This window comes from Coenobita brevimanus, chromosome 38, assembly GCF_032717465.1.
Source record: "Coenobita brevimanus isolate Jiangsu-jjx chromosome 38, ASM3271746v2, whole genome shotgun sequence".
NCBI lineage: Eukaryota > Metazoa > Arthropoda > Malacostraca > Decapoda > Coenobitidae > Coenobita > Coenobita brevimanus.
Window position 1 is genome coordinate 13,362,642 of NC_136991.1, and position 15,275 is coordinate 13,377,916.

Sequence of the window (15,275 nt, forward strand, 5' to 3'; positions counted from 1 at the left end):
TTATCATTCTCAAAGGCAATAGGTCAACCTCTTGAATGATACTCCTATCATCCACCAAGCATGATCCAAATGATAATTTTAAAAATGTTTTAGTTATTTGTTCACACCTGGACATACAAATAGAACTCTGTGACATTGACTATTGACTGATTCCTGTCAAAACTGAGTCCCTTCGTTGCTATCTGACTCTAAACTCTTCCACCAAATTTGACTCAGATCAGAACAAAGCTGCTTCACTTGACCTTACCTTGTGACCTTGACCTTTGGAAAATTATTTTCACAATCGACTCCATCTGTTATTGGCTTATATTCAGTCCTTCCACAAACTTTCTTATACACCGGATAAAAATATAGTAAGATGTCCTTGTCGTATGACCGTGAACTTTGACGAGATGTTAAAAAACACTAAAGGTTAGTTTTTGACTGATCCCCAACCATCCTGCCAAGTTTGTTAAAAATCGGATTAAACTGTTTGACCTACTTTGTTTGCAAGCACGCATATGAGTCTAATTTTAACCTTTCCCTGAGACTTTGCTCCTTGACTGATTGTTCTCAGAACTGGGCCACATTATTCCTGGATTACCTTCAAACCTTCTTCCAAGTCTGGTCTAAATTATATAAGAACTATCTGAGCTGATTTTGCTATGTGAACGTTTGACCCAACCCAGTTGTTATGTCTGTGTCATGCTATGTCTATGTCATGCTATGTCTGTCATGCTATGTCTGTCATGCTATGTCTGTCATGCTATGTCTGTCATGCTATGTCTATGTCATGCTATGTCTGTCATGCTATGTCTGTTAAGTTGATGCTGATCCTAGAGGTGGTAATAATGCCATTTGCCCTTTTTCCCATTTTTATGTATATTTAAGAAAAGAATTCATCCTGTGTCGAACTTTGTGTTCGAATCTGTCAGTTATCAAACCGACCTGATGAAAGGGTTGGCTGTTTATTAACGAGTTAGTGAGAATAAAACCAGCAGTCGAAGAGGTTGTCTTCCTCCTTCCCTTGCCTGTGCCCAGACTTTATTACAAGCTATCTAGGCATTCTCTTGCAACTTATGATGGACGGAAGTGATAGTGGCAAACCGGCATCGTCAACCTCAGCCCGAGGAGACAGCCTTACGACGGAACTTCGTCTGATCCCGGAATTTGACGGTACTTCGCACTCGGTGGTAGAGTGGATCGAAAAGCTGGAGCTGGTTTGTCGGCTACGAGGGATCTCTGATCTACACACCATTGTGCCACTGCGACTCACAGGCGGGGCTTTCTCTGTTTATCAGCAGCTCAGCAGCGTAGACAAGGGGAACTTCGACACCATAAAGGATGCACTCACCTCGGCATTTGCTGCAGACAAGTTTGTTGCCTATGAGCAGTTTGTGGACCGTAGGCTGCGTGATGGCGAGTCTGTTGACGTGTACTTGGCTGACCTGTGCCACCTGGCTACACGATTTGGAGGAATGACCGACGCCGGTCTATGTTGTGCTTTTTTAGCTGGTCTTCCAGAAGCTGTTCGCCACATTCTGAGAGCTGGTTCACGCATGGAAACTATGGATATTAACCAACTTCTGAACCGTGCTCGAGCTGTTCTAGCGGATAATTACCTCGATGATGGGGCATCAGCACAACCAGCCGGCTCCAGACAGCACACAGTGGCTCCTGCATTAGTTGGTGTTGGTGGTGTGCGCTGCCATTCCTGTAACCAGCCAAACCACTACTCTCGTGACTGCCAGGCTGGACGCAGTGTGCGCAGAGGTAGAGGTGGGCGAGGTAATGTGCGCTGCTTCAGATGCGGGGGACGAGGCCACATTGCTACCTCATGCCCTTCGGGAAATGGATCAGGAGAGGTGGGACCAGCGCCAGCCTCCTCTCCAGACCGTCAGTGAGAGGCACTTTACCAGTGATTCGCTTGGTTGTTGATGGAAAGAACTGTGATGCCCTGGTAGACACCGGCTGTACTCAGAGTATTGCACACGTTTCCATGTGCTCTCGCTGGACCAAAGGAAATATCAGTGTGAGGACAGTAAGCGGTGAGCTTTATATGTGTATGGGAACAGGTGTGGTAACAGTCCAGCTACTGTCAGGAGTGTCCGTGTCTGTGAATGTGATTGTAGTGCCTTCCAAGCCGCTTAATTTTGACTTTATTCTGGGCATGAACGGTGTTGAAGCCCTGCAGGGAGTGACAGTGCATTCACCGGACAAAGTGCGATTTGGTATTGAGGAAGTGCAGGCTTCAGCCGTGACAGTACCTACCATACAACGAAATATTGTCGGGAGGGATTTTGAAGTAACATATGACAGTGCAGCTAAAAAGTGGACAGTGTTGTGGAACTGGCGTGATAACTCAGAGCCTCCACGACTACTGAATACTGTCTCTGAATACAGGGTGCCGAATGAAGCTCGAAAAGAATATGAAAATGAACTGTGTGAATGGATTAAGGACGGATGGCTGGTTCCATACACGAGAGTATACATGGCCCTGTGAAAGGAACTATCCCTCTGATAGCTGTCGTGCAGCAAAACAAGAAAAAAGTACGCCCTGTCCTTGATTTTCGTGAGTTGAATGCCCATCTTAATTTGCACACAGCTGAAGCGGACGTCTGCACTGAGAAGATACGGGAGTGGCGCAGGCGTGGACAGAGGGTCGCTCTCATTGACTTGCGCAAGGCTTACCTACAGATACACGTTCACAGATCGCTATGGTCGTCCCAGACAGTGGTGTTCCGTGGGAGACGTTACTGTTTGACTAGACTGGGCTTTGGACTGAACATCGCACCACTAGTATTGAAGGAGGTCCTGAGTCGTGTGTTGAGCATGGACGAGAAGATAAACCGCGCCACTTCACCATACCTGGACGATATTCTGGTGGACGAAAGTGTGGCGAGTGCAGCAGAAGTGGAATGTCACCTTAGTCGTCACAGCCTGCTCTGCAAACCTCCCGAGATTATGTCTGAAGGAGCTCGTGTGCTGGGCATTAGAGTCTGGGGGGAGCACGATCGTCTCGTCTGGAAGCGTGATAACTGCGTTGGCAAGCTACCTGAAAAGCTGACTAGGCGGACAGTGTTTTCACTCTGCGGGCAGCTAACGAGTCACCTTCCTGTTTGTGGCTGGTTGCGAGTGGCGGCGTTGTACATTAAAAGATGGGCCAATGAGGTCACGACTACGTGGGACGTCGAGATTAATGACCTCAGTTTGCACTCGATGCTTGCGGACACGTTGGAGCGGGTGAAGAACTCAGACCCAGCCCGAGGACGATGGGATGTGGCGGGAGACGAAGCTATACTCTGGGTAGATGCAAGTTCACTCGCATTGGGAGCTGTGTTGGAGGTGAAAGGTGAAGTTATTGAAGACTCGTGTTGGTTACGACGGGACGAGTGCTCTCACATTAATCTTGCGGAGCTGGACGCTGTTATTAAGGGGATAAATCTTGCAATCTCCTGGAAGATGAAACGGCTGACTCTTATGACTGACTCAAGAACTGTTCCACTGGATCGCGGATGCTCTCTCAGGAAAATCTCGTTTGAAGACTAGAGCTTCCAGTGAAGTGTTGATCCGTAGGCGCCTAGAGACTTTTAAATCTATCATCGTCGAGTATAATCTGTGTCTAGAAGTAAAGTTTGTGTCTTCTACTGAAAACAAAGCAGATGCGCTAACACGAGTACCGAAGAGGTGGATGACACTAGCAAACGGGCAGACAAGCTGTGCAGCTGTTGCCAGTGTTTCAGACAGGGACATCGTTAACATTCATGAAACCAGCGGGCATCCCGGCATCAAGCGTACACTGTACTTCTGCAGAAGGCTCTATCCTACGGTTCAGAGGCAGCAGGTTCGCAGTGTTCTTCAGAGTTGTCAAGAATGTCAATCCTTTGATCCGGCACCAGAGAAGTGGAAGAAAGGGGAGTTGGGGGTTTCAGAGATCTGGAGCAGAGTTAGCATGGACGTCTGTCATGTCAGAAACCAGTACTATCTGACGCTCATCGACTGTGGGCCAACACGTTATGCCATCTGGAAAAGACTCAGGCGGCAAGATGTCATCAGTGTTGTTGAACAGCTAGAGTCTGTGTTTTATGAACGTGGAGCACCTAAGGAGCTATTAACTGACAATGCTGCCAGCTTCCGTAGCTCAACGATCAAAGAGTTCGCCAGGCGTTGGGGTATGGTCATCAGGTATCGGTGTGCCAACGCTCCATCTGGTAATGGAATATCAGAGAGAAATCATCGAACCGTGAAAACTATACTGGCACGGAAAGGCTGTTCCGTAGCTGAAGCAGTGTACCGCTACAACGTTATGCCACGAGGTGATGATGCCTCATCTGCCCCTGCCAACCAGATATTTAGATACGAGGTCAGACTGCTGGGTATCGACGCAGTAACTCTGCAAGATCAGCCGGTGGAAGAACAACATCGCTTCAGCGTCGGTGATCGTGTATGGATCCGGCATCCCAGCAGACGCTGCGATTCTCGAAGCACAGAGGGCACAGTAACGCGAGTTGTATCTGCCCAGAACGTCGAGGTGGATGGTATGCCTCGTCATGTGCGTGACCTAAGGCTGGCAACATCGCTGTCTACTGCCCCAGAGGATTCACTAGCTGAAGAAAGCCCTGAATCAGAAACAGAAGATGATTTGCTAATCGATGTGAGAGGTCCTTCGAATGAGTCTACGTCAAGTGATATGTCAAGTGAAGACGAAGTAGATAGTCTAGGGAGACCACTGCCCCGTCGAGGTTCTAGGGAGCGCCGTCCAGTACGGCCGTTCCAATATAGTGATCTTTAGAAGATCAGGGGGGAGTGTTATGTCTGTCATGCTATGTCTATGTCATGCTATGTCTGTCATGCTATGTCTGTCATGCTATGTCTGTCATGCTATGTCTGTCATGCTATGTCTGTTAAGTTGGTGCTGATCCTAGAGGTGGTAATAATGCCATTTGCCCTTTTTCCCATTTTTATGTATATTTAAGAAAAGAATTCATCCTGTGTCGAACTTTGTGTTCGAATCTGTCAGTTATCAAACCGACCTGATGAAAGGGTTGGCTGTTTATTAACGAGTTAGTGAGAATAAAACCAGCAGTCGAAGAGGTTGTCTTCCTCCTTCCCTTGCCTGTGCCCAGACTTTATTACACCAGTGACCTGGAATTCTGACTTACTCTTTCCAAAAGCAGTAGGTTTCTATGTCACGGGCTGAATTTAACCCTTTTATCGTATCAGGATAAAAATGGAAAAAGAATTCTTCATTTTACACACACACACACACACACACACACACACACACACACACACACGTATGCAAATACACACGCGCCCGCCAAACGCCTCTCTTGCTTCGCAAACGAGGATGGAGAGAGAGAGAGAGCGTTAACAAAATAGTCTGAGACAATTTGGCAGATGGCACCACTCGATGACTCCTCCCTCCCCATCACCTTTTCTTCCTTTCCTCTTTTCTCCTTCACTCCTTTCCTTTCTTTCGTGACCCTTCTCCTTTGCATATAGTTCTCCCTTCCTTTCCTCCTTTTCCTTTTTCCCTCCTCGTCTCTTGTCCTTATCCCCTCCTTTCGCTTATCCCTGTCTGGCAGTTTCTCCCCATTCCCTCTCCGTCTTTTTCTGTTTACCCAGTTTTGCCCATCTCGCTTCTCTTGCTTTTATACGTCTCTATTTTTTCTGTTTCTCTCCTATTCATAATTTCTTCTCCTTGTTTTGTCCTGTTCTGCCTTACTTTTCACATTGTTACATTTTTTTACCGTCTGTAATTTTTCCTTGCTTTCCTCTCTTTTCTTCCCTTTCTCTCACATTTCTTACCCCCACTGTTTTATCCTCATATTTTCACGTTGTATACCTTGTCATTCGTATCGTGTCCGATTCTTTTTATCTTCTCTTTTATTTTCCTGTAATTTTTTTTTTTCATCTCTCCTCATGAATCTGTTTGTCTGTCTTATGTTTACCTTGCTTTTCTCCTCATTTTTTATTCCTATATTTTCTGTCCTTCATTTGTCATCTTTTCTTTTTATCCAGATCGCTCCCTCTTCCTGTTTGTCTTTCTTTTCTTATTTCTCTCCCCTTCCTTAGTTTTCCTTTTCTCACAGTCTTTTCATCTTTATTTCTTTTTCTTTTAATTATCTCTTTCTCCGAACCTAAGATTCTCCCGCTGTCCCCATTTCTCTTAACCTTGAAAGCCTTCTTTTTTATTCCTCTATCTTCACATTTACATTCTCGACCATATTGCTTGTTCTCTTCCTCTTTCTTTTTTAATCCCACAGCATCTTATCTTCCGACACTGCCCTTGTCATTTGAAGTACTCAGTTTCCTTTATTTCCTTCTCTTGTCCCCCTTTTCCATCTCTTTACTTCTGCTTCGTATTATCCCGCTTCTTATCATTCTGAGGAGGCAAAAAACGGAGAGGAAATTTTTCATTTCCTGGTAAGCAATTCTTGGAAGATGAGAAACATCTTTCCAAGCACACAAGAAAAAAGAAAGATTAACATTTTAAGAGAGGAGGATTTCTCTCAAACAAATACAATCGTAAGGCATTACAAAAAAAAAGTGTAAAACACCGTCAAAGCATGCCATAGTTATTTAAAAAAAAAAAAAAAGTGTAAACGAATGAGTCGGGGAGAGCAGGCTGTAGAGAAGGAAAGAAAGCAACCGTGAAGTGCCTAAAGGGAAGAAGGAAAACAGAGAGTAGTAAAGGTCCTTAAAATGATGCATTCAAGTTGGTGGAAGGGGGACCATCCTGAGAAGAACATGACTGCCAAATGAAGACGAAAGATTGGAGAGGAAGGGTTGGGAGAAGGACGAGAGATTCATAAAGGAGCCAAGATCTCCAGAAAAGAAAAAAAAAAAAAATGAGAAGGCAAAACCGTCAACAAGTAGAAAATTCCACACAGTGAGTAGACCAAGGTACTCGTACTGACGGAAGATGGGATGGGAACAAATGGAAATTAGGAGAGAGCAGTGGCGTGTCGCGTGTGGTCAGGGAACCGGCTCTGTTGAAGAGGCTCAATTTTCCGGGAGGCTGCTTAGGTACAAGGGCGAATTATCCAGGGACCCGTGTTGTAACGTCTGGGCTGAGGTCTCCAGGGCCTGTTATGATGAGAGGGGGACTGGTGGTGGCTTCAGAGAGAGAGAGAGAGAGAGAGAGAGAGAGCATAATTATATTCCTCTCCGGCACTACAGACCGCTTTTACCCTTCACTCTAGATTTTTTTTTCCTTCAGTGCATCTCACAAACCCTAAATCCGACTCACCTTCGCTCTCTTCATCACCCCCCCCCCCTCCCTCCACTCTCTGCTCCCTTTTCGTCTAACTCAACAAGTTCTGTACACACTGCATCACCTTTATTCCTTCTAACTTCCCATTCCCTGCCTTTCCCCTCTTGCTGCCCCTCATTATCTTCCTACATTTTCTCCATTTGTTCGTTCTTTTTCCTTCTCCCCTTCAGTTTTTCCCCTTGTCTGAGTATTTTCTTATGTTTACTTATGCTCGTACTTGCTTTGATCCTGAGCCAGTTCTTCCTTCCTTTTCCACTCTACTCTTTCCCCCCCATCCTCTTTCTTTCCTCCATTCCTCCTCTTCTCACCTTTTTTTTTTCCCCCTTTCTGTTCCCCTTCCACTCTGCCACAAGCTACGCACTCCTATCTTACAAATTCTCCACGTTCATTTTTTTTTTTTTTTGATAATGAATGGAGGAAGGAAAAACAAAGGAAGAGAAATTAAGTCCATGTGCCTAAAGGCATCATCCATTCATAAAATACTTATAACAATTGGATTTAAATTTGAGAGGATTAAATGTATGTGGGAAGCAACTCCCAGGAAGTGAATTCCAGGGAGCAGTAGTTTTGAGGATAAATGAATTTTGATAAGAAGAGGTTCTGCATTGTGGGGGAGAGAGTGTGAGTTCATGGGCGCTCCCAGCTGCCCAAGTATTTCGGGAGAAATGTGAAGAGGAGGCACAATTGAAGCCAGTTCGTCAGAGCACTTACGGTAAAAATACCGATAAAATAATGCTAAAGAAGCAACATCTTTATGTACTGATAATGGAGGAAGGTCCTGCGTTATGGCAGGATTATTGATTAATCTAATGGCTTTATTTTGAATTTTGTCCAACTGTCTCAGTGCAACCGCTCCACATCCACTCCACAGTATTCGATCTGAGAACGCACGTGACTTTTGTATATTGTGACCATCAGCTCGTCAGTGAAGAACTCACGAACTCTGTACGTAAGTCCCAGTTTTATAGAAGCATTTTTACCAAGGGATTTAACATAAGCTGTCCAGCTTAGGTTGGGGTTTAGAGTAACACCTAGGATATCAATTGTAGTGGATATGGGAATATTGACATCATTTAAAATTATGTAAGAGTCTGAGGGATTCTTTCTGTTGGAGAAATTGATGTATTTGGTATAAGGGAGAAGGGAGGAAAAACGGGATTGGAGGATGGGAAGGACGTGGGAGAAGGTGTAATGGAATGGAGATAGGGATAATATATGTCGCATTTCCTTAAGACTCGAATAGTGTGTACACAAGGAAACAAAGTCAAACAAAACTAGAAAAAACTGAGAGTGTACATAGCCTCAGTTTGTTCGATCCGATGCACTTCGCCACCACAACAAGCCGAATAAAATTGAACCAAAGTGAACAAAATTTAGTGATGTCATCACCAACTGCAGCCAAACAGCAACACTGATAGAAACGGAGAATCTGTCAGACAGTAATGCAATTAATTATATAGTATATATTGTGTGTGATGTGGGCCCGTAGAGTTGCCATCAGGATTTCATGTTGCTCTTAAAAGACTCCGTTTTGCGAATGGATGCTTTTGGGGAATTTAGATGTTACACCCACGGAGTGTAGTTGACCTCTAACTCTTATACAATCTTTCAGGGCACAGGTAGACAGTTTCCATTGTGTTTGTTCCCAGTGTCATGACCACTGTCTACATATAGAATTGTCTCTCCAGCAGAATTTGCAACAAGTCAGCTGGCTTCTGAATGACTCGGGAAGTCCAGCTTTGTCCGACCCAGATGCGTCAGCAACAAACTTCCGCTAGCTTACATTTCTCCCCCCTCTCCCCGGTAAAGCAGATGTCTTCTGACATTTTTCCTGATACAGAGATATGTAGAAGACAATCTGAACAGTAAAAGGACACTGATATTACAAGTGAACGATAAGAAAAATATATGACAATATAATATACAAAAAAATAAGAATATACCACTTAATAAGGAGAATATGTACCCTAACTAACTTAATGTACAGTCAGGGAAAGTACTGCATTACCTACCTCTCGAAGCACTGGTGTGAAACGGGTGAATGTGAAGCGGCAGCCAGACTTATATGTCTGGTAACTGAGAGTGTGAAACAAGGGGAAGCAGGGGACTGAGTGCAGAGGAGGGTTTGGTGATAGGTTTGGAAGCATCTGTAAGTTTGCTATGTATGACTTGGACGGTGTGTTTGAGTTAATATAGTAAGGATAGATGACAATATGATGCTAACATTTAATGAAAAAAATTACGTAATGTCTGTAGTGTTAGTGCTATCAGGAAAGTTATAGAAGTTTGCTGGGTTTGGACAGAGGTTGGAATGCTTTCATTCCTTCTAAATTTTAACAAGACGATTCCTCATGAGATATTCGCAGTGATATAGCAATATACTTTGCGCTGACACGAAAACAAAGCCACTATCTATCTATCTATATATATATATATATATATATATATATATATGACTCCTTATTTATGTCAAATAGCTACTATTCATCAACACACAACTATGTCGTGGAGGTTACGAATCTCAACCCATCTCCTGGTCCACTCCTCACTGTGTGGATCAAAATCCCTACCTCGCAGGCAATTGCTCGTATGGAGTGCCCAGCTTGTCGTAGACCGACTATTCGTCCCCTGAGAGCTAATTGCCGTTGTTGATGATCCATTCTCTGGTCACGGCCACCCAGTCATCTGCATCGCATTTGCACTTTGAGACCACATTGGACGCATTATCATTGGCTGTTGATACTGTGACGTGAGCAACCCTTCAAATCCTTTCTCCCCCGGCCACCCTCCCTCCCATTCAGTTACCAGACAAGTGGGGTCTGGCTGCAGCTCAGTGACTACTTGTCAACCACCACTGCTCCAAACAATGGGTAATGTGGAACTTTCCCTGACTGTACATACAAGAAAGAATGATACAGTTTTGATCTCTCTCTCTCTCTCTCTCTCTCTATATATATATATATATATATATATATATTGTTACGTCCCCACCCCACACTGTCACAGTCTCCAACAGTAGTAGTTCAGTATAGGATGGACGTTGCCCAGTGAGTTGTTCTTCCTGTGGTCAGCCTTTCACAGAATTTATTTTCCAAGTAATTACGCTTTATGCTTTCCAACTTCACCTCACTGTTCGTACAAGCACTGGAACTATATAAGACTAACTGCTTTTACACTTAATGCGTGACCACACTTCACTGTTATTACACTTAATGCCTGACAACACGTCACTGTTATCACACAAGTACCAAAAATATACAAACTTCAATAACACGTCACTGTTTGGCATTGTTTTCACAAGTACCAAAAATATACAATCTTCACTGACACTGCACTGACACTGCATTACATTCAAACTGAACCATAACCTTCTGAACGTCCGACAGTCTCTACCCCATCTTTATATAAGCTTGCATTATTCAAGAAACTTCTACATTCTACGAGAACAACGGTTGCCATCATTGAGACATCAAAACATGCAAGAGTTTTCTAACATTACATAACACTCTAAATCATTTTCCATATGAACTTAAATTACATAATTTAACATGCAATCATTAAAATAAAAGATAATAAAGAAAAAAAAGCAGAAAAATTAATACATAACTTAAGAAATAACTACGCTCACAAACAGCAGGCAAACTGGCAACTCTGACTCGTAGCAGCTACTGGAACTACACAAAATGCCAAGAAGCTTCTCGAGCACCTAGCTGGCAAATCTCACTTCTTAACGATATATATATATATATATATATATATATATATATATATATATATATATATATATATAGCGATGTGTGTTGAGCGAGAGATGGTGATTGGGAATACTCTGTTTGAGAAGAAAGATATTTATAAGCATACATGGGTGAGTCAGGAGGGTGGAAGGGTTGTTGATAGAGCTTTGATGGACTATGTGGTTGTGTCTAGGAATGTAATAGGAAGATTGTTGGATGTGAGAGTTCTGAGAGGGGAGGGTGGAGGTATGTCTGACCACTACCTGGTGGAGGGAAAGTTAAGAGTAGGTAAGAGATGGGTGAGAGCTAGGAGGGTTAGGTGTGGCAGGGAGGTTTTGAAAGTCAGTGAGTTGGATAAAAGAGAGAAAAAGATAGAGTATCAGGAGAAATTGAAAGATGAGTGGAACGCAGTGAAAGATCGGGAAAATGGCAGCGTGGAGGAGGAAGGGCAGTTGTTTAAGAGTGCTGTGGTGGGGCATGCAGAAGAGGTGTGTGGTGTGAGACGTGTGGGTGGTGGTGTAAGAAAAGGAAGTGAATGGTGGTGCGAGGAAGTAAGTATGGCTGTGGCTGAGAAGAGACGTGCATATGAAGTGTGGCTGCAGAGGAAGGATGAGATGTCATATGAAAGGTATAAGGAGAAGAGGAATAGAGTGAGAAGGGCTGTGCGTGATGCTAAAGTGGCAGCAGATGAGAGGTGGGGTAGGCAGCTGACAGAGAATTTTCAACAGAATAAGAAAATGTTTTGGAAGGAGGTTATAGGACTACATAATAGATAGATAGATAAATAGATAGATAGAGAGACAGATAGAAGCAGGAAGTCAAATAATGAGAAGGTGTTGTGTTTGCGAGAAGCGAGCAGCGCTAAACGCTTACACGGAGGAAAGCTGACGACAGCGGCCAGTAAGGAGATGATTCAGTTAGCTGTCAGCAGTCCTCTCGTGAGAAAGTTCTGTTGCCATGAGGAAGATACGTGACACACACACCCTACTACACGATATTTTAGGAAAGAGAGTTTAGATGGAGACAAGCGACCCTATAGAGAGGTCGAGACGGAGATTAGCTTTAGAACAGAGAGAGAGAGAGAGATAGCGAGACAGGGAGGTAGCTACCCAGGACTTATACTATTATACCTGTTTAATATTTCCAAGACAAATAAAAATAGTCCCATACTATTCCTTTACCTCTCCCGTCACTACATGACATCTGGTGGGGAAACTACTACAAGATATAAAAGCCGCTCGACCACAAGTCTAAAATATACTTCTCTACAATTAACTACAAAGTCTTTATGACATTTGGTAGCAGCGAACGTATACGAACCTCGTCTACGAATCAACATTAAATTCCTACAAAATATCAAGATTGACAACAACCAACAATATCAGCTCCTGCCCCTCCGTCTCCCAGATCATTACGCTGATGCAGAGGTCAAGAGATCACTCTCGGCGCCTTGCAAGTAGCTTAACGACAAACCAGCAAATCTGCGGACATCGTCTCCGAATTAAAAGCAAATTTCTACAAAAGCAACCGAGACTACAAGGTTAGCTTCAGTTCTACAAAGTCTACAGCCATCTACAATCAACTACAGCCATCTACAATCAACTACAATTAACAACTCTACGTCGTCTGTATAATCTTCTACACGCACCTACAAGTAGCGGCAGTCTTCATCCCACAACGAATAAATCACTAGAGAAAAGGACAGAGAAAACTTCCACATAGACACGATTTACAACTCATCTTACTCACTCGTCTTCACTCAAGTTACTCATCGCTACTCATTCACTCACCACAGCTACCAGTGTGGGAAGCCGACGTCACCATGTGCTGAGATGACATCACAACGCGAGTCTGCTATGCCAAACAACGTGTGACTGACACCAGGCACTACTCATTACTCATTATTCACATAGCTCCTACTCATATTCACTTATTTTCACAGTTAAGTTGGAAATTCGACGTTCTATGTTGAGGTTTGCCTGGGACAGCCGTTAACCACTACAAATACCAGGCCATGGAGTTTCCTGAGTAATATCGTCCATCAACACACCACTAGAATTATCAAGAGATCTTCAATCAAACCTGTATTTTCTTCCGAGATCGACTTTTGTATCGACACACCTCTACGATCTGTATCAAGTGGGTAAAATTATACTTGCTCATTTCTTCTCAGTGCTAAAATTAGCTATATTCAACTTATTTAATCATCTAGTTTGCTAGGACATAAATAAACAAGAGGCGTATTTCATAACATCATATCTTAATGACAGGAATATTTTCGCAACCACCCACGTTAATACCAGATGACACACAAATTGCCACAACATCAGACTCACAATTAAGAGACAGCCCACCCATTGTACAACCCACACCACACGTTATAGATAAGGAAACAAATACGGGAGTTTCGGATGATGAGTGGGAAACCCCTTCAGATGTTGAGAGTATCGACTTCGCAGCTGCCTTAAATACGTATGCCAATATACTTAACAGGGTTCACCGGTCCGGGTCATACATATTCTACCATTCCCTCACATAACGATAAACTCGTACAAGTTGAATTTACTGTGCAATCATTAAATATTAATCATGAAACTAATACTGCTGATCTAAAAACCACTACTCACGTTTTTGTGTATCACGAGGATAAGACTGCCCCAAAATTCTCTGGCACAGACAAGGATCGCATTGATGTCATTTCATTAATCAGTCAGTGCGAACAAATGTTCATCAAGCGCCACATCCAAGATGAACAAGAGAAAATTGCTATTTTTCATCTTGCATAAGCCAGGAAAGATGTCCAGCAAGCAATTTATTGCGCTCCGATAAGCTACATCGTGCTAGGACATATGATGAATTTAAAACTGAATTTCTGAAGAAATTTTCTGGAGGTATGAACTTCTTGCCAGGTATAATTCCAGAATTACATAAAATTGTAGATCTTGTAAGGGAGCACACTACAAACCATGTGCTCAGTGAAATAACTGCTGATGTCTCCACAATCAAGAGAACCCTATTAGCTACTCTGGAGAATTCTAAGTGGATAACAGATGATGGAAAGATGTCCCCAGACCTCGTCGTGGACATCATTGGTTATGTAGCTGCCTTGTGTAAATTACCTGATAGAACCCTTAAGATCGCCAAAACAATCGCGTACATCCCTGGAATGTGCTTACTAGACTTAATGAACGAGGTAGAGATGCAGTGCAGTAAAGCAGGTGTGGTCGACACACATGCACATTCTGGTAGAATCAGGGTACCTGAGACAGTATCAGCTGTGAAAACATCAACACCGACCCCAAACAGAGAACAAAATCGATCGCGACCTGAAATGAGGCAGTCCAAACAGACAAAGACGCCTAGACCTCGTTCCCACACGCCTTCCTACAGGCAGTTTCATAAGTTTTCGCGCAGCCCGAGCAGGTCTCGCGCTATAAACAACACTTTTTATGGGAAATCACCTCGTAGGTCACAGTCAAGGGATAGGTCCATTCTGTGTCATTACTGTGCAAAACCAGGACACACAAGGTATGAATGCTTTATCAAGGCAAAAGAGGATAATCAAAAGACACAAGGGTTTGGTCCTTACTGTAGGCATCATAGATACCAAGGGCACTGGACTAGTGATTGCAAAACAGTAGAAAAAATTGTGTCTATGTTCAAATCGGGGGAAGACCAAGTCATGACAAAAAACGAACAAACATAAAAAAGAACAAGGTTAAACTTCACATAGGAGGCATGTTGGGAAATGAGTGTATCTTGATACCAGCTGTATGTGAGGATCAAAACGTTTCCTTATTTTTAGATACAGGCTCTCCAGTGAACTTAATAACACATGAAGAACTAAATAGAATTCTTAAAAATAAAAAGAAAGTAACTTTTCTGGATGAAACTGATTTAGAATTAAACACAGTAGATGGTCAAGAGATTACAGTAAAAGGTATGATAAGATTAAATCTCAGTTTCACAGAAACTACAAGACCATTCTCTGCATTGTTCTATATCGTTGAAAACTTAGCAATTAAAGCTCATATGTTACTGGGCTTAAGATCCATGAGAACTGAGAACATAACTATACTCCCACAAATGAATGGAATAGACTTTGATAATGAATTTATAGAGGAAATACTTTCAGAGCCCTCACCGATTGGTAGAAGAGAGCCAAAAGAATTGGTAATATTAAAGGCTTTAACAAACATACACAAACAGATGAGTGTATAGATCCACTTACACCAGCAACCCCATCCTCCAGAATTAGTGACCCAGCTAACAGTACTGATTTA

At 43.1% G+C, this 15,275-nt stretch overlaps 1 protein-coding gene across 1 annotated transcript in view; it reads left to right on the plus strand.

Annotated features, from left to right (window-relative positions):
* The first annotated feature begins 1,061 nt into the window (after positions 1-1,061).
* Positions 1,062-15,275, plus strand: part of LOC145396537 (uncharacterized) — a 44,190-nt gene continuing 29,976 nt past the window's right edge. The window contains 5 exon segments of the mRNA XM_080269918.1: positions 1,062-1,752; positions 1,899-2,456; positions 2,459-3,479; positions 3,481-4,741; positions 8,908-9,014. Of these exon segments, the coding sequence (XP_080126044.1) occupies positions 1,062-1,752; positions 1,899-2,456; positions 2,459-3,479; positions 3,481-4,741; positions 8,908-9,014 (3,638 nt within the window).